We start from the raw sequence: 20,487 nt of genomic DNA, 5'->3' as shown, positions 1-20,487 counted from the left end.
GAGCTAGACCATAAGGAAGGCTGAGCGAAGGAAGATAGATACTTTTGAACTGTGGTGTTGGAGGGAAATTCTGAGAGTGCCTTGGACTGCAAGAAGATCAAACCAGTCCATATTCTAGGAAATAAAGCCAGACTGCTCATTTGAGGGAATGATACTAAAGGCAAAACTGAAGTACTTTGGCCACATAATGAGAAGACAGGACACCCTGGAGAAGATGCTGATGCTAGGGAAAGTGGAAGGCAAAAGGAAGAGGGGCTGACCAAGGGCAAGATGGGTGGATGATATTCTGGAGGTGACAGACTTGACCTTGGGGGAGCTGGGGGTGGCGACGGCCGACAGAAAGCTCTGGTGTGGGCTGGTCCATGAAGTCATGAAGAGTCGGAAATTACCGAATGAATAAACCACAAAGTGATAGGAGGCCTTCATCTGGAAGCACCAAAAGAATCATAGGGTTCCTTAACCCAATTGTGGAATATGTTTTAAGGCTGCAACGCTACAGATGCTGGGTTTAATTCCAGTGGAGGCTAGTGGCTCTGATTTCAGTGGGGCTGTGAATCCGTTTTAGGTTTCAAGTAGAACCAGCCAGAACTCTAAAGGAACTCTCCAAGGCCAGATCTACACCAAGCAGGATATGACACTTTGAAAATGTTTTGAAAACTCTATGTGGAGTGTGTTCTGGGCCCCAACAGCTGTCTGATTTTAAAGCAGTAGTGTAGATCCTGCCCAAGCTACTGAACCCTATCCCACAAATTGGCCAACCTCCACCGACTAATTTATTGGAGCATAACGAGTACCTATGTACTGGGCAATCCTATACAAATCCTATGTACAATCCTATGTACAGGGCAATCCCTCAAAAGTAAGTCCTCTTGAGTTCAATGGCCCTTACTCCCAGGAAAGTGTATATGGAATTGTAGCCTTAGCCTTAGTCTGCAATACAATGCACATTTACCTTGGAGAAAGCCCCACTTGAACTTAACGGGGCTTACTTCTGAGTAAACATGCATATAGGATTGCCCTGTTCGTCTCTTTAGGCTACAACGACCCTTGTGCGCTGAATTCGGAGCCCTTCGCATCGAGCTCTCCGGATCGAGGCGTCGGCTGTCCGGAGTCCAGCTGGTGAGCAAATTCTCCTTGCAAACGAGCGCGGAGCAAAAACAAGGACACACAGAGAGAGAGAGAGCGAAATCCGAGCGGCGGGCTCTAAGACCCGACAGAAGCCCGGGCGAGCGGGGCTCCGGAGCATGCGTGGCACCGAGTTGTGCAGCTGGCGGCTGCCTTTCGCTGAGCCGCCACTCAAGGGCTGGGAAAGGAGGTGGGAGCCAGAACTATTTTGCAAGTGGAGTTATTGCCCAAGCCGCACTTTGCCATGCTGCGGGAGCTGGAGAGGAGCCCCTTGCAAAGTTCTTGACCTTTCAACGGAGCACTTTTGGGGGTGCGTGCGTGCTTTTGCGCCCTGGATCAGCCCAGTAGGACCAGTTGGGAGAGGAGAACGGGCTTGCCTCGCAGCCCACGCGGTGAGCGCCTTCTACTTTCCCTCGTCTTTCTCCTCCCGCCCCCTCCCCAGCCCGGTAACGTCCCGATCCTTTCTTTCCCCCCCTGCCCGCCCCGCCCCGCGCGCCCAGCCGTCGCTTTCAGTGGACTGGGGTGTCGATTGCTTCTCGTGCCCTGGCTTCCTCCTTCTCCGCGGGATCCGAAGCGTGGGCTCGGGAGGGGCTCGGGAGTCAATGGCTTTGATTTACGTCGCATCTCTGGAGCGGGGTGAGAGAGTGACTGAGGACCTCTCCCCCTGCGATCCTAAACACACTTGCCAGGGAGTAAGTAAGCCCCGGTAAACCCCACGGAGCTTACTTCCGAGTAAACACGCATGGGGTTGCGCTGTCAGCGGCCGCGCGCTCTTCCTCGGCGCTCTCACAGCTGTGCACCGCGTAAGGCTCACTTCGCCTGTCATTTCGTACTCGTCTCACCCCCTCCCTCGGCCGCCCCCATCCCTTCGCCTGTTTGTTTTGCAACCCGACACCTCCTCGGATAGAAAGGATCGCGTCCCGAATCCCATCGGGTCTAGAAAGTAAGAAGCAGGGGGATTCCCAAAACTTTTTTTTTTTAAAAAAAAAAAGTTTGGGATAGGTAGGCAGAATCTCTCTTTGCCTCCAGGAATGTCTCCGGGGGAGGAGAGATGCCTATTCCGTCCGGATCGCTCAACTTCAGTGCCCCCTTTTACCGTCCTGTGGCAATGTGCGCCATCGAGGTGGTTAATGAGTAATAAAAGGACAAACTTTTCCCACCCCTTCCAAAGCAGGTGTGCACATTCAGAGCCCTGATTCCGTGAGGGTAGAGCAGAAGCCGAGGGTGATGGTTTCTTTCCGCTTAATTAAACACAAGGAAGGGAAAGTTGCCCTGTAGTGTCGTGTGAATGGATGGATGTCAATAGAAAAGGCTTTCCCCCAGGTGTGGTTTGGATCCCAGCGAAAGATCCTCTTTGGCAGGTCAAAGTCCTGCCTGCTTTTTGTTACCATTCCTTCTCCCTCTTCTCTTTGTCCCTTTTGATACTCGCGCTGAAAGAGTTTGGGGGATAGTGCAGCCTGCTCGTTTCTCTTTCCACCTGGCAGTGGATTGGTTTTTTGCGCCTCCTGTGCTTGTTTTCCTTCTGGTGACATCACTGAAATAACTTATTCAGTTCACTCATGTGGTTCCAAGCTTCCATATTTTATATTTTACTCTGTACCTTGCGTTTTTAATTTTTGCGAACCTCCCGGAGAACTTCGGCTATTGGGTGGTATAGAAATGAAATAAATAAATAAATAAAAACAATAATTTTCCTTTTCCTTCTACTTGTCCTCCCCAGATTGCTCAAGTTGCCTGGTTGGAGGCGTTCGTAAGAGGATGTAGCGAGTCTGAGGATGGGGCTTTCGGCCGAGAGTTGCTCACAATGGCCAGAGAAGACTCTGTGAAGTGTTTGCGTTGCCTGCTCTATGCTCTCAATCTGCTCTTCTGGGTGAGTTCCCACGTCCTCCTCTGAACAAGCAGGTGGCATCTGCCCTGCTCACATTTCAGCACCCCCCCCCCAACCTCTAGGCAGCGCACGAAAAGGACTCATCTATGTGTGTGCAAGATCAGTGGAATTACAACCTCTGGTTTTTTCCTCAAGCAGTAAAAAAAAGTTGCCCTTCTTTGATCTGTATTGCTATGAACCTTCCCGAGCATTACGGAAGGAGAGTTAATTTTTAAACAAAGCTGGGCAGTGAAAGTAGTCTTGCATTTGGATGTAGCATAGACATAAATGTTCGGAGTCCTACAGAGGAAGGCTGGTAAATGTCTTCTTGTGGAATGTTTTTGTGTTCCTCCTCCCTTTTCCAGTGTTGGCGATTATTATTCAGATCACTCTCTAAATAATGAATTTATGGCCCAGTTTTCCCATGACAACACTGAGTATGGGTTGTTGTTTAATTTTGGATTGTCATTACATGCATTACGGTTTGACTATGAATTCTTAACCATGAACAGCCCAGGAAGAGAACCCATAGTTTGTTATTGGTTGTGATCTCTGGGTTGTTTGTGGTTAACAGTGTAGGTTTTCACATAACAACGATCCTTGATCAAACAACAACCCATAATTCAAAGACAATCCATACTGGTCAATGATATAGGGCCTGCTCATTCTTCAAAGAAAAAGTGGAGTATTCCTGGAATGAAGTGTAGTGCCACCCTAAAAATGATTTTGACTGTTTTTTGGTATGACGATTGACAGCACAGAATAGAGAATGCAAGAGAATTATTTTTTTGCAAATACAATCTGGCCAACCAGGCCTGGCTTTATACTTGTGGGCAGATGCCAGGGCCTGATGGGGCCTGCAGGCACTAGTGCCTGCCCTGGGTGGCTATTGTTCTGTAAGCCCACATCTGGGGACACTGATGTAGGAGGGGCCACACAGCAAGTATGTTGCTGTGGTCCCCTAAGCTTGGAGTCAGCCCTGTGGCCAACATAGTATTTGCATTCAAAGTAGGTGTGTGTGTGTATTTTTTTTTAAAAAACCAGCTTTGAGTATTGGCCATTGATACAATAGATGCTGAAGTGGGCAACTGTGGCGCTCCAGATGTTTTGGCCTACAACTCCCATCAACCCTAGCCAATATATCCAGTGGTAAGGGAGTAAGTGTAGTGATTAGAGTGTTAGACTGGGAGTTGGGAGAGACTGTTTCTAGTCCCCACTCAGCCAAGGAAACCCACTGGGTGACTTTGGGCCAGTCGCAGACTCTCAGCCCAATCTACCTCACAGGGTTGTTGTGGTGAGGATAAAATGGAAAGGAGGAGGATTAAATACGCCACTTTGGGTTCCTTGGAGGAAAAGAAGTGGAATATAAATGTAATAAAATGAATAAATAAATAAATAAAAAAGAAGGAACATGTAGGCCAAAGCACATGAGGGCCATAAAGTTGCTCAATGCCACAGTAGAGTATGATATATATATCTTCTATTTAATTATGAATTATTAAGCTATTATTTTATTTTTATGATTAGTAGATATAGCTTATGATGTTTCAGTTGTTTTATTCATTTTTATTCAGATATTTTATTCAGTCATCTGTGAGTCCCCCTCTCTTTGTTTATTTAGCATTATATGTCCAAGCCATCTTAGGTGATATGTATTTATATACCTGGTAACAATCCTGATGGGGTGATGTCCAAGGAAGCTTGGACATGGCAAGGATCCTGAGGTTCCTCTCATTGTACTATCTGCAGGAACGGCCTATCTGCAGGGTAGGTTTTCTGCTCCCCACCCAACTGTAGTGCTTTACTTTCCCCTTTGGAGTAAATGACAATTATTCACTTACATTGGGGGGGGGGGAGAGCAAAGGAGTGCACTTGGGTACCTTGCAGGGGCTCAGTCTACTATGTGCCCCCATTTGATCCCAGCCATTCACTTGATTACCTTCACAGCTGGCATTTAGGTGCCAGATAAAGTCCTGCTTATTTTGGGGTGTCTTTGGCTAATTCCTAGTTTGGCTTGCACTCTTATTTAGGGCACAATCCTATGCATGTTTAGTCCGAAAAAAGTCCCACAACTCTCAACATTCTACAGGTGGTCATGCTAGCTAGGGAATGCTCAGAGTTATAGGGCTTTTTTTCTGCCTAAACCTACATAGGATTGCATTTTGGTTACTTTTTCTTGCTTTTTTATTACATTGGAATTCTTCGTTATTTTGTTGTTTTAAATGTGCTTTTATTGTGATTATTTTGGACCTGTCTGTTGGAGAAAACAGGATCAAAATAATTTTATGAATTTAAATAAAACCCCACTGTTCTAAGACATACGTATTCGAGGCAGCTCACCATAAAGTAAAATCAATAAAACCAAAATTAATTTATGGTGCAATTTGAAAAGTAAAAGATTTTTCATTTCAATTATGTATTGAAATGGGCAGCTGGGGCAATCCATTTAATGAATGTATTAATGCCACTAATGAGCTGCCATAGGTATTTACTGAAGTGCGCGATTGTGATCACGGTTATTTTAAATTGCTGTGACTGCTGAACACTTATCGGAGTACTACAAACTGCTCTTAAAGTATTCTCATCCATCCTTGCAGCAACCTTGTATGACAGGGGTGGGTAAGAGAAAGAGACCAAGCTAAGGCAACAGATAAGTTTGGGGCTAGCAGGGATACTATCCTTGACGCTCTAGTATTCAAATCCTGCACCACCCTATATTGGCAGTCATGGTACAAAGGTAAAATACCTGCCGTTATGCTAAATTGGTAGAGTTAAGCTAAATAACTGGATTGTGCCTGTGGCACTTCATTAGTAACAGCATCAATATGTTCCTTTAAGGATTTTTATGTATTTTATTGCTGTTAGCCGCCTTGGGAGAACTTCTGCCCTGAACGTCGGCCAAGAAATATTTTAAATAAATAAAATAAAAGAATTGCCACCACACCTGCCCATCTTAGCGCATCATTAAAACAAAAACCTTTAATTTTTCACATTGCAGCATGTGCTTATATTTCTTTTTAAAAATTATTTATTTATTTATTTATTGCATTTTTATACTGCCCAATAGCCGAAGCTCTCTGGGCGGTTTACAAAAATTAAAACCATAAAAACCATTCAAAATATAAAACAATCAGTATAAAATCATGATATAAAATACAATATAAAAACGCAACCAGGATAAAATCAAGCAGCAACGCAGAAATTAATACAGATTTAAAATACAAATTTAAAACAGCAAAGTTAAAATTAAGTTGCTAGACTGTTAAAATGCTGAGAAAGTAAAAAGGGTTTCCCCTGGCGTCTAAGAGTATAGTGTAGGTGCCAGGCGAACCTCTTTAGGGAGCTCATTCTACAGCTGGGGTGCCACAGCAGAGAAGGCCCTCCTCCTGGTAGTCACCTGCCTCACTGTGAGCTGCCCTCAGTTCAGATATAAGATTCATGATGAAATCAAAGGGTAAAAATGAAAGCTGCAGGGTTGTTGTTTTTAAATCCAAGATTTAGTTTTATCCTCCATATTCATTTCAACATTGAATATAGTGCCATCAGCAACAAATGAGTGTTGATGTTCCTCCTGTACAATCGTGTCCTTAGCATGCCTCAGTGATGGAACATGGGGCACTGAAATTATCAGAGTTTTCTGTCAGTTGAATGCTTTCAAGATTGGATTCCTGACGTTGTGACTTTTCATTCTCCGACTGTGGTTCATGATGGATTGGGACTGCTGGAAGGTGCTATAGTGTAGAGGGCTATACTGTCAGCTGCTTCTTCACTTCAGTAAAGGGGGGTTGTGGGGAAGCTCTTGTGTAGAGGCCAAGATGTATGTCAGCTCTTGCATTAAGGGCCAGACATCAACATAACACGAGAAGAGTGCAGGCTGTGTGGTTTGTTTTTAAGCATCTTTGTGTTATCGGTGTGCTGGTTGGCATACAGAAACTAGACATGACATGTGGTCCCTGCACAGTGTTCTTTTAAAGAATAATATTTTGCTGTTTTTATTAAGATTACTGGCTAGAATCTGGTGCATTGTACGTGATGTTCCCCATGCACACGGGGTTTTTCAGTTCCCCGCTCCTGTTGGATGGCAGTCCCTCAAAGCCATTGGCAAGGTCGTTGATCCAGTCCTGCAGCCCCCACAAGGTACAAGGTGCTGCTGCCAGAAGGAAAAATATTGCCACCTACCCGCACATGCATGGAAATGTTTTGCATGCATGCGCAGGCTTTTATGGATTCTGGCCACGATTCCAGACTTTGATGGTTAGAATCTTTGCCGAGACTTTAAACTCCAAGATGCCCAAGCCTGAATCTTTCCAAGTTACTTCAAAGTCACTTTCTGGTACTGTTGAGCCACCTCCCGCTTTGAATGCTGCTGCCAGATTTCATAACTCTTGCTGTAGGACATGTGTGTCCTTGATGTGCTCAGCTGCTATGCCAGTCAAGATTTGGGTGCATTGATTTAAGGTCCTTCACTCCCTTGGAACAAGGACACAGCCCCTGTGCTTGTAAGGATGCAAGACTATAATCTAGAAGTGAGGCCCTCAAATTCACTGGGATTGGACCTATGCCTCATTTTTTTGGGATTGGTCCTATGATTCAAGACTTCATATTTCATGGATTTGTTTCTTAGATTCATTGCTTGCTGCAAACCAAAGGACTACTCTGACTTTATCATCTGACAGCTCAGGTTGTAGTATCACAGTGGAAGGTTTTCTTTCCCCCTTTTGAAAGTTCAGAAGCACTATTCTGTGTGGCGTCTTCAGAAAGACTGGCAAATGGTCGTAGAATAGGGATGGGGAACCTCTGTCACACAGAGGTTCTCCAGCTGGACTGCGGAGGCTCCCTTCTTCCAAGCCCAGCCCTATGGGGGAGACGAATCCTTGCTGTTAACTCTGATCAATGATTAGAGATAACAGCAGAGATCCCCCTGCATGCCCTGCACATCCCCAGTGGATTCCCCTGCATGCGTGCCGCTCCTGAAACCAGCAACTTGCTTGGTTTTGGACTAGGGTCACATAATAAATTACTCCTTTCAAGCATCATCTGGAGGCCTTAGCTCTGGAGTTGTGGCCTTCTAGATGCCTTGGCCTACAACTCCCATCAGCCCTAGCAAGCATAGTCAATTGTTTTATTGTGGTTTTGTTTTATTGTGGTTTTGATTTTTGTGAACCGCCCAGAGAGCTTCAGCTATTGGGCGGTGTAGAAGTGTAATAAATAAATAAATAAATAAATAGTGAGGGATGATCGGGCCACAAGTTGCTCACAAGTTTTTGATGCTGCACCCCCTACCTTTTGTCATGCTGGATTCAGCTTCCGTGTCAGCCAGGGTGGCTTCAGGTTTGTGTGGGCCTTTGGCCAGGGTTCCTGATTACAATGTGTGATGGGCTGTACAAGTCCCGTCTCTTGCCCTCTTGATTCTCAACTCTGTTTTCATCAGCTGAGACAGAGAGAAGGAGGTGGCATAGGAACATAGGAAGCTGCTTTGTATTGAGTCAGATGATTGGCACATCTAGCCCGATATTGTCAACACTGACTGGCAGCGGCGCCCCAGGATTTCAGGCAGGAGTTTTTCCTGTCCTATCTGGAAGTGCTGGGGATTGAACCTCGGACCTTCTGCCTGCAAAGCAGATGTTCTAACACTTAGCCATGGCCCCAGTGGTAGTATAGCTAGTGGAAGCAGCAGGGCACCCAATGAGAGGTGGGGTAGTAGTGAGGAGGTGGCGCTGGGTCATTCGTAGCTGCCGGACTATGTTGCCCGGTGCCACCGGCCATGATATCAGCCATAGGCTTGCTCTGTGGGCAAGTCAGAATTCCTCTCTTTTTTCTTATCTGTAAAATGGGAATGATTGTCTGTATCTGAGCGCAATTGAAGGATGAATTGGCTAAAAATGGCTGCTCTTGATGCAAAATGGGCATGCTGGCTGGGAGATTTTGGGAGTTGCAGTCCAAGATTTTGGGAGTTGTAACCTGGAGGGCACTAGACTGGCAGATCTATAGAGCACTAGCATCAACTCTCATCCATGAAAAGTCTCTCCCCCCCCCACCCTCTCTCTGTGTCTGACTTTAATCAAAAATAAGATTGTTGGGGGGAAATTTGTCATCTTTAAGAAATGCCTTCCCATCAACAGCTACCTATTCAAGGCAAGCCTAAACTTGGTGTTTCAAACAGGGCTCTGTTGCTTTATTGTTCTAACACAGGCTTGTTACAACAGGTTTGCAGGGGGCAGTTGCTTTTAAGATACATTATCTGTTAGATGGGAGTAAAGTGGCACAGAAGATACCTTTCGGTTTCTGATCTTCCAAAGCCTGTAATATATAGTATTTATTGCAGCAGGAAAAATGGGCCTTTCTCAAATTTGGAGTAAAATATAGCTGTACTTTCAAGGCACTGAGACGGACATTGTGCTGGGCTGCAGGCAATGCATTCAATTTTGTTCTTAAAAAGAACGCAGGGAGCCACAAAAGGGGGGCTCCCTTGATGCGGGCTGTGATTTTGTCGGCCCTGTGAGAAAGAGGCATATAAACACAGAAACTGTGTATGGAAAGATGAGTGGGGCACAGTGGCTTATCTTTTCATGGGATGCAGAAATGGCAGGATATCTTCTGAAATCGGTGTTTCTTAAGTCTAAAAACGAGTAGAATCATACAGTGGTAGAGACAATTATGGAGTGGTGGACTTAACAACTAGACAAATTTGTGGGGGAACAGAAACATGCTTAGATCAGCCACGTTGGCCAGGACATGCTCAGGATGTCCTGTAAATTACATTCTGTCGAAAGTTAGGCGTGAACAACAGGGAATGAGTGCTTCATAAATATTCTCTTGCAAGTGTAAGCTTCAGTGTTTGGAACTGTCCAGTGTTGGGAGACAGGATGGGCCATAGATCTGACCCAGCACATTTATTTTCTTAAGAGGATGTTCTGCCTTTCCTGGAGGGAAGGACAATCATCCCTGCAGGAAAAGACTAAGCATTATTTCATGGCATTTGTCCGGAAAACAGAACAATCTCTTAGTAAAAATTTAAACTGGAGTACGCTACCCAAGTGCTGTCTCAATATTTATTGTTGGATAGATTTTTTTTTGGCAATGTATCAAATTTGCCATTAATGTACTTTTATCTCCCACATGCCTACTAATTAGCTCCTTGCTGATGTAATTCTGAGTACAGAACAGAAAAAAACATCTAGAACAGCCTTCCCCAACCTGGTGCCCCTTCTTATGTCTTGGACTACAACTCTCAGCATCCCCCAGCCTGGCTGGGGGAGGAACTGTAGTCTAACACATCGGGGGGGGGGGATGGGGGAAGATTGGGGAAGGCTGTCCTATTTAATTTCAATTTTCCTGGTGTCTCAAAATCTGAAATGTCTTTGCAGTCCTAGAGAATATATATATATATATATATATATAAGTTACTTTATACAGCCATTCTAATGACAAGCACACTTGTTTGCTTATTGGGTGCCTTGAAGGCCACTGAGCTTCCTAACGTTGTGCTGTATTTCTGGAAGAGCATATAGATCACACATTCCATGACTGCACAAGCCAACTTGTACAAGAAATACATGATTGATTCTGCCAACTTCTTTCATTTGCTAAAAGCAGTCTCATGGGGCTCTGATTTGGCACAGAGCCATGGGGTGTGGTGTGACACTAACCTTTTCCTCACATGTCCAGATCTGGGAGGAATCTATTAGCCATGGAAGAAAAAGCATATAGACACTACAAAAAACAAAATAAAAACCCTGAAGTTTTCTTCTCTGAGAAAATCACAGGTCTGGGTGTGTGTGGATTTAGACTAGGGATGAGGTCCCAACTTTGTTTGTTCCATGGCCCCAATCCAATGAGTCTGTTTGTAGCAAAATGAAAAGAGACCAGGAGAAGCCAGATTCCGGCTGGACATCAGGAAAAACTTCCTGTCTGTTAGACAAGGGAACCAATTACCTAGGGAGGTCATGGGCTGTTCCACAGTAGAGGACTTCAAGATGTAGCTGGACAGCCATCTGTCAGGAATGCTTTAAGGTGAATTCCTGCATTCAGCAGGGGGTGGACTTGATGGCCCCTTATAGGCCCCTTCCAACTCTACTATTCTATGATTCTATGTAATTGCAGGTCTCCTGTATCACATCTTATTGCCCCCAAATGGTGGCTCCTTTGGAGAGCTCACATAATCAGAACCACAGATTTGGAAAGTTAGATTTAATTTACAGGCTTATGAATGATAATGGCTGTGGAGTTGGTGTGCATATTGAACTGTGTGATTAAAAATGTTTTATAGTTGAAAGCTTGATATCGAGTGAAAACTGGGGGAAGAAGGAGGACCATTTAGCATGTGAGGGTAGTGAGAGTGGTCAGAGAAGAGGCTGTGCCTTGACACATCAAAGAGATCCTTTTAAATTAACTTTTAGAGCTTGAGGGGCATAACATATTCCTGGGACATTCTTTCTGATATGCTGTTACCCCAGGGAGATATACCAACCTAAACGTAGACTGGAGTTGTTTACCGAAGGACAGTTCAAGAAGAATTCCACTAGAGGCAAAACACAAGCGTCTACTGAAGCTCTTGTACCAAAATGTTTGCGAGAGTCAAAATCCTAAACCCTGTGGGTACCATGACTTTTAGAAACTTGAGTGTGCAGTGGCTTCCACTTTCTGAAGAACTGGTTGAGTTAAGCAACATCATGTGCAGAACTGGACTGTTTTGTGCATGCCCATAAAATTACACGTGTTCCAAAGTAAATCTGCTACTGCTTGGCCGGCTTCATGTACATCAATCCTTAGGTAGGCATGTACATTGCTGCAAGTACACTTGAAATGTATGACTTGACTGTAGCTTGTGCAACATGTTTAAAACTGGCTATGAAGGAAAAAGTGTCAGTGGCACATCGTTGCAAAGGAACAGTGTTGGGCTGTTTAATATCCAAAACTAGCCAGAAGAATTACATAGGCTTTGAAGATGTGGAAAATATCAACGCGACAGTCTATATGTAGTTCAGCACTTCTATTCAAGCCAAATCCAGCTTAGCTTGAATAGATAGTTCCATTGAGAATAAAGATTCCAAGCCAGATGTTTAGACCACTAAGACATGACCTCCAGCAGAGTTTGAAAGGTCCTCTAGTCCTATGGGTATCTTCTTTCCCTTTTCTGTGAAAACATAGTTTCTCTTTAGTGTTTTATATAGATATAGATATAGATATGGAATCCTCATTACCAGCCTTCTGGTTGCTGCGTTTTCTGGTGTAGACGCTTTCTATGTTGGACTTCACTTTCTGACTCTTAGGTTTGATGTAGATGTGATAGGAAACCAAGAATTCCTGCTGGGAGAAGAAGCCATGGTGAGCCTTGGTTTCACACACTCCCCCTCCCCTCCTCTTTTTAATTAATTTAGGTCACAGATATGCATGTTTAGACAGAAACAAATTATTAGCTGGGGCATGATGGGAGTTGTAGGAATTATTTCTGTCTAAACATGCATAAGATTGCACCTTTAGAACACCCCAGAAGGATACTGTGGTCAGTGGTATTGAATACTGCTGAGATGTTCCGCAGAATGAGCAGGGATATGTTTACGCTATCTAGCTTCCAGGGTAGGTCATCCACCAAGGTGACCCAACCTATTCCAGTTCCCAAATCAGACTTGAAACGAAACTGGAAAGGATCCAAATACTCGGCTTCATCCAAGAATGACTGGAGTTAGGTTGCCACCACCCACCCTTACAGAAAAAAGAAAAATGGGAGTCTGCCCAGTATTTATTTATTTTATTGAAATATTTATAGACCACCTTTCAGCTAGAAGGTCATCAAGGTGGTGTACAGTACAAATATTAAAAATTAAAATTAAATAACAGCAATAGAGCTAGTGTGGCGTAGGGAGAGCCAGTGTGGTGTAGTGGCTAAAGTGTCAGACTGGGAGTCAGGAGACCTGGGTTGTAGTCTCCACTCGGCCATGGAAACCTACTGGGTGACTTTGGGCCAGTCACAGACTCTCAGCCCAACCTACCTCACAGGGTTGTTGTTGTGAGGATAAAATGGAGAGGAGGCTTATGTACGCTGCCTTGGGTTCCTTGGAGGAAAAAAGGTGGGATATAAATGCAATAATACATAAATAAAATTAAACCAATATAAAACAATTTAAGCAATAACAAAGATTAACAACAGAGCTCCAAAAGCCTCCAAAAGAATAAAACTAGCTATCAGCTATTAAACTAACAAATGCTGAGTGGAACAGAAATATCTTTACTGCCTGCTGGAAGTTATGCAGTGAAGAGGCTAATTATCTAAAATCCCTGGGTCAAGTGAAGGCTGCTTCAGCAGTGGTCCTACAGCTATGTCTTTTAATAATATAGGAACACAACCCTCCTTCGAGGAGGCATTCATAATCATCCCCATCCACCTGGCCAGACCCCCTCTGGCAGCTTTTATCAGCCAGGATGGACATGGGCCTAACAAGTAAGTGGATGGCCTCACTTCTCCAACTAAGTTATCTGAATCCTTGAGGTAAACAAAATTGGAATGGGGCAAGCAGGTGCCTCGGTCACAACTGCAGTTCCTGCTCATAAACTGGAATCCAAGTTAGGGCAGATGTGAGAAATTTTCATCAGCAAACTGGTCACTGTGGGTTGCTAAGGGTTTATGTTTTGAGTCTAGTATGTAATACCCTCTTCACCACCCAAAAGAACTCTGTGGGCTGACACTGTGCTGATGCAGTGGTGGCTGAGATGTATGATCTACCATCACTGCCAGAGGATAGGCTCTAAAGTGTCTCTAACCTGTGTTTGATTGGATTAATCCTGAGACTTCCTGCACTGTCGCTCATAAGGACATCAAAAGCTTCTGCGTTCTGTTTTAATCTAACCACCATTTCCCATGATGTTTGAACTCTGGAAACTTTTGTTTGCTCAAATAGTTGGAAGATTCCAACGTGGTGCTCGCCGATTCCTTTCTGCCCCCATTGATTCGCTTTTGCAAACACTGGATCCTGCCAGTTCTGTTACATAAGTGGAACCCACCATTTACACAATGGAGATTTAGTGCTTCCTACGCGAATCCCTAAAAAGACCAGGAAGGCTCATTTCTGGAAGGAGCCAAGCTAGTGGAGCACCTTCATGTGCCTTCCACCGACGTGTCTCCTTCCAGAAACTAGCATTTCCACTTGTTTCCATCAGTCTGGAAATGCTAAATTGCCATTGTGCAAGCTGTGGGGGCTACTTGTGCAATGGAATTGGTGGAGTGTAAGAGAATTGGTGGGGGGACATAAGCGCCCCATTGAATTCTGTCCTAAGGCTAGTGAGAACAAGCCAGGATTAAAGTGTGATTTTAGATCTTGGCTTGTTCTCAAACTATAGTTGAAACAAATGCAGTCCTCCAACTTTGGACATCATGGGAAACTGGGGTTGGTTTAAAAACAAATACTTATGTGCCTCATAGGTATGAAAGAGGAGGATAAGGGAAGAATGTGTGTGTGAGTCCAAGACTCAACATGGCTCATTCTCATAGCAGGAAACCATGGCTTCCTGTTAGGTCTGAACCAAGACTTAAATTGGCTCAGGATTCCACAAGACTTCTAGTGTCTGAGGGCAAACTAACTATGATGGTGGCAGCCGATGTGTTGCTATTGAACAGAAAATGAGAGTCCAATTCAAAGAAGGCATGAATGAGGAAGGCTGAAGGCTCCCTCCTCTTGCAGCTTGCCTTGCCTACCCAAAATGTGTTTTTTGGACAGCAAGAGTCTGTGCTTGTGTTTGTTTCCCCTACAGACCTAACAGCATTTTTAGGGGGAAGGAATTTTGAGTAGGGAAAGGAGGAAAAGAGTCAGACCCTCCTGCCACGACACAGGCTCTGATCACCAGACCCAGCCGCGGCTGCTTCCTGCTCAAGCCAAGCACCACCGCTTGATACGCCTGAGGCAAGGAACAAAAACCACCTTCCTCCAAACTATGTGGAGAAAGGGGTTAAAATGGAGAAGGATTTTAATATATAAAATAAAACACTGTGAGTTATATCTGCTGAAGTGAATGGTTGTCAAATAAGTAAACTTTAGATGATAAATGCCAAACAGGCATGTGGGATTTTTGTGGTAGTTTAAAAACAAAACAATCAAAAATTATTTTCAAAAGTACACAAGCTTTGTTTCAAATAAATCATTTAAAAACCTTTTTGAAACCTGTCATACAATCCTTTCACTCACTCACATATGCGCTTTCCTATTTCTCACACAATCAATCTTGAACTTTCTTTATTATCAGTATTGATTAATATACATGAACTACGTGCACACCACCCAAAAGAACTCTGTGGGCTGACACTGTGCTGATGCAGTGGTGGCTGAGATGTATGATCTACCATCACTGCCAGAGGATAGGCTCTAAAGTGTCTCTAACCTGTGTTTGATTGGATTAATCCTGAGACTTCCTGCACTGTCGCTCATAAGGACATCAAAAGCTTCTGCGTTCTGTTTTAATCTAACCACCATTTCCCATGATGTTTGAACTCTGGAAACTTTTGTTTGCTCAAATAGTTGGAAGATTCCAACGTGGTGCTCGCCGATTCCTTTCTGCCCCCATTGATTCGCTTTTGCAAACACTGGATCCTGCCAGTTCTGTTACATAAGTGGAACCCACCATTTACACAATGGAGATTTAGTGCTTCCTACGCGAATCCCTAAAAAGACCAGGAAGGCTCATTTCTGGAAGGAGCCAAGCTAGTGGAGCACCTTCATGTGCCTTCCACCGACGTGTCTCCTTCCAGAAACTAGCATTTCCACTTGTTTCCATCAGTCTGGAAATGCTAAATTGCCATTGTGCAAGCTGTGGGGGCTACTTGTGCAATGGAATTGGTGGAGTGTAAGAGAATTGGTGGGGGGACATAAGCGCCCCATTGAATTCTGTCCTAAGGCTAGTGAGAACAAGCCAGGATTAAAGTGTGATTTTAGATCTTGGCTTGTTCTCAAACTATAGTTGAAACAAATGCAGTCCTCCAACTTTGGACATCATGGGAAACTGGGGTTGGTTTAAAAACAAATACTTATGTGCCTCATAGGTATGAAAGAGGAGGATAAGGGAAGAATGTGTGTGTGAGTCCAAGACTCAACATGGCTCATTCTCATAGCAGGAAACCATGGCTTCCTGTTAGGTCTGAACCAAGACTTAAATTGGCTCAGGATTCCACAAGACTTCTAGTGTCTGAGGGCAAACTAACTATGATGGTGGCAGCCGATGTGTTGCTATTGAACAGAAAATGAGAGTCCAATTCAAAGAAGGCATGAATGAGGAAGGCTGAAGGCTCCCTCCTCTTGCAGCTTGCCTTGCCTACCCAAAATGTGTTTTTTGGACAGCAAGAGTCTGTGCTTGTGTTTGTTTCCCCTACAGACCTAACAGCATTTTTAGGGGGAAGGAATTTTGAGTAGGGAAAGGAGGAAAAGAGTCAGACCCTCCTGCCACGACACAGGCTCTGATCACCAGACCCAGCCGCGGCTGCTTCCTGCTCAAGCCAAGCACCACCGCTTGATACGCCTGAGGCAAGGAACAAAAACCACCTTCCTCCAAACTATGTGGAGAAAGGGGTTAAAATGGAGAAGGATTTTAATATATAAAATAAAACACTGTGAGTTATATCTGCTGAAGTGAATGGTTGTCAAATAAGTAAACTTTAGATGATAAATGCCAAACAGGCATGTGGGATTTTTGTGGTAGTTTAAAAACAAAACAATCAAAAATTATTTTCAAAAGTACACAAGCTTTGTTTCAAATAAATCATTTAAAAACCTTTTTGAAACCTGTCATACAATCCTTTCACTCACTCACATATGCGCTTTCCTATTTCTCACACAATCAATCTTGAACTTTCTTTATTATCAGTATTGATTAATATACATGAACTACGTGCACACCACACTCTAAAGACACCACTCTCTACACTGACCCTCAAATTTCCCAGAACTTAAGTACCCTAAACACAGAGAGCACTAAAGACTCTAAGAGTACCTAACAAGTCCCTCACAATCCTCTCAGTCCTTCCCTTATATATCACTCCTCCCCCCTCCCAAGACATTCTAACTCCGCCCACTTGGCTAACATTCTAAAACCCAGACTTACAAACTGCAGACTTACATTTGGGAACTGACTTGTGGGGTGTAACGCCACACCTCTTTCTGTCACTGTTCATGCTGTAGTCACAACTTGGAGCCCTCTGCGCCTATTTTAAAGACATAGAGGGAGATCTGCTCATGGATCTCCCATGTCATGTGCGGCTTGGACCTTGCCGCCCAGTTCTATTCATGTTTGCTTGTTAAACATGTGGGCCTTACTCTCAGATAGGCACACATTCAGCGCTTATTTGATCAGATGTAACTTCCATTGTGTTCAGCGGGGCTTGCTCTCAAGTAAGTGTGCACAAGACCATAGCTGTGCAAACACATTAAGTAATGATGGGTAAAGTAAATTCCAAGAATGGACAGTGGAAGTTCACTCATAAATGGTTGGTTAAAACCGAGGTGCAGAGCTTTTTTTCAGTTCAGGGGCCAAATTCCATTTCAGAGGAACTTTAGCAAGCTGCTTTCTAATGGTAAGTGGGGCTGAACTCAAAAGGTCTGGGCCAGCAACAAAAAGGAGAGGACCATAATACCAGCATCTAGCTTAAAGCTCTTACTGCCAGTAACTAAGCCTTAGCAGAGGTGCTTCAACCTTCATGGAATGGTGGTGGGAACTGCACAAACCCTGGGAAACTACCAATCAGTGGCTGAAGGAAAGGGGTTGGGGCCAGGAGAAGGGGATGTGGCCATCAGGGGGAACCTCAAAGGAATGACTTTTGCCCCCGAGCTTGAGGTTCTGCACCCCTGGGTTAAAACATGGCCACCAGGGAGTCACACATTTGCCAAGTCCATACATTTATAATTGGTTCAATTTTTATTTCTTTAGCAGGACCGTATCTTTAATTTGCTCAATTTCAGACGAGCGTAACGTTTTTTTTGATCATATTAATATTAGGTAAGTTCAGACTGTGCCAAGTAAACAGTGGTATCCGAAGTCTTAAGCTTTAGTATTGAAAATCTTGGACAGAATTGTGATTGTTCTTAAACGTTACTTCAATAAATCAAACTAAACAGTGTTCCTCGGAATACAGATAGACACAGTTTGTGGAAGTTAATTGCTAGATGTTTTTATTACCTCTTCATTGCATTTAACTTTGGAATTGGTGATAGTTCTTTTAAATGAATCTCTCAGGAAGCAGTATGTGGATTATCATTACTGGATCAGGGTAAGAGGATAAAACTATGTTGTTTTATATGTCAACGGGATTGGCACTTCATTTTCAAGTTGGAAGTAGTTGGAAGTAGGTGCTACTGTGCTGAGTTGGAAGTAGGTGCTACTGTGCTGAGGTTAGGTTACTGCAACATGCCTTTAAATTTGTTCAGAAAACACCAACAAAAGTATTAATGAGGATGTGTCAAGGTTATTAGTTGGTTTCCGGGTTCAATTCAAAGTGCCAATTTTGGCCTTTTTAAAGCCCTAAATGGCCTTGGACTGATCCACCTAAAGGGCCACTTTCTCTTATATACTTGCCTGACTCCGAAGTTGACTTCAGAAGTCCTTCTCTGCATGTTCCCACCTGCTACACTGAGAGTACCTTCTCAGTGGTGGCTCCCCATCTGTGACACCATCTTCCCAATCAAACTTAAGATTTACCTTCATTATTATTTAGGTACCTGGAGGGTGTGTGTCTATATGATGACGCCTTGAAAGGGCGTCAGCTCAGAAGCCCGCAGCATCGCTGCAGCAAGTCTGAATCAATAAAGCTAGATGGGGCAGGAGGGAGCATGGGCTATCTGGTTGGAAAAGCCCCATGTGGCTGAAAGTTGGTGGCTGCGTCATTTAAACCAGGGTTCCCCAACCCCTGACCACAGACCGGTACTGGTCCGTGGCCTGTTAGGAACTGGGCCATGCAGGTGAGCTGCTTTCACCCCCCATCCCTCCCACCCCAGCATACCTGGGTGCAGGGTGCCATCTCGCCTGCCCAGCCAAAGTGAAGCCAGGATGCTGGGGTGGGGGTGAGGGCGGGGGTGGCTTCCCAAGACCATCCCCTCAAACCCCCCACTGGTCCGTGGAAAAATTGTCTTCCACAAAACCGGACCCTGGTGCCAAAAAGGTTGGGGACCGCTGATTTAAACAACACCACACCACTGCACAGCCACTATGGGGTTAATAGAGCATATAGGACCCCCCTCTCCCCAGTCAAGACCTTTTTATTTACCAAGGCCGTTAACTGTCTCTTCCTTGTTTTATTAGTCTCTGTTATTCTATAAGCTGCTGGGTTTTTTTCTTTTTAAATTTTTCTAGTTTTCCTTAAGTGATAATTAGTTTTATTATTTATAGCAAACAATTCTAGCAAATTATTTATTATTTATTCACCCGGGCTGAAATAGCTCTCCATTTGATAGTGTGGAGCCTTCAAGCAAACTTACACAGCGGTCACATTTGGAGAAATTGTACCTGTTCCACCTGAGTAAAGCCATGCCTACTGGCACCCCTAGGCAGGGCCCCTGCCATGGCGCATGCCTTTTGAGGAAGGGGTCCATCCACTCCATTTCCATGAGGAGTAGGAGGCTGCCCAACAGCAAGGGAGGTGGGGCAAATGTATAACTATTTATTTTATTACATTTATATCCTGCCTTTCCCCCCGCAAGAAACCTAAGACAGTGTACATAATCCTCTTCCTCCCCATTTTGATGGACAAGCATATATGTACACATCCAGTTTTGTTGTTATTATAATACATTTGCATGTCACTTTTAGATTCATTTATTCTTTAGTAGGAAAACCAAGTTCTTGGATAGTGAAATAAGTAATCCTATGCATTATCATGCTTATTGGGAGCAAGACCCATTGAATTCAGCAAGAATTACTTCTGAGTCAACATGCACAGGATTGGGCTTTATATGAAGCTTACTTCCAAGTCAGTGTGCCAAGCATAACGTCTTAAGTCTACACATATTTGATGAGAAGTATGTATATATCTTAAATGTCAGTTGACAGGCGTCTACAAATTATGGGTGATAACAAAACATTAATTTTTGTCAGCTGGCTTTGAAGTCCACTTCCACTATGATTTTTCAAGACAGATATTGTCTAACTAAACTAATGGAGATATATAATTCAGTTTTCAGGTTGGGTGATGAACATATGAAAGTTCTTATTTACTTTTAACCTGTGGCTCATTTCACGAGTTTTTGGCAGTTTTTCAAATTTGGAGTTTTAGATTTATAAGGAAGACTGTTTATGTTTGTAGTTTAGCTGGTTATATCAGAAATCCAATTTGCAGTATTATCCGTACAGAAGTTAGCTTCTTGTGGCAGAAAGTCTCTTAAAGTATTATGAATAATAGGATAATTGGGGTTTCCAACAACCCAGTCTTAAACACACCAGACAAAATCTGGTAAATGTGAGTTGCTACATTGTGCCACTGAGATTAATGGAGTATAGCTTAAGAGAGTCCACACAGAAGACCA

General features: G+C 43.9%; 1 protein-coding gene across 2 annotated transcripts in view; it reads left to right on the top strand.

The window, feature by feature from the left end:
* The first annotated feature begins 1,323 nt into the window (after positions 1 to 1,323).
* The window catches only part of TSPAN12 (tetraspanin 12), a 75,551-nt gene continuing 56,387 nt past the window's right edge, over positions 1,324 to 20,487 (top strand). The window contains exons 1-2 of one of the 2 annotated variants that reach the window (XM_063134058.1): positions 1,324 to 1,517; positions 2,846 to 2,995. In XM_063134058.1, the coding sequence (XP_062990128.1) occupies positions 2,930 to 2,995 (66 nt within the window). In that variant the 5' untranslated portion in view covers positions 1,324 to 1,517; positions 2,846 to 2,929. Of the gene's footprint in view, positions 1,518 to 2,335; positions 2,449 to 2,845; positions 2,996 to 20,487 lie in introns of those variants that run through there. The other variant, XM_063134057.1, reaches the window with a different exon arrangement.

The sequence above is a fragment of the Elgaria multicarinata genome, chromosome 9 (assembly GCF_023053635.1).
Source record: "Elgaria multicarinata webbii isolate HBS135686 ecotype San Diego chromosome 9, rElgMul1.1.pri, whole genome shotgun sequence".
Lineage (NCBI taxonomy): Eukaryota > Metazoa > Chordata > Lepidosauria > Squamata > Anguidae > Elgaria > Elgaria multicarinata.
The sequence above is the reverse complement of the archived record's forward strand: the minus strand, read 5'-3'. Positions and strand labels throughout refer to the sequence as shown.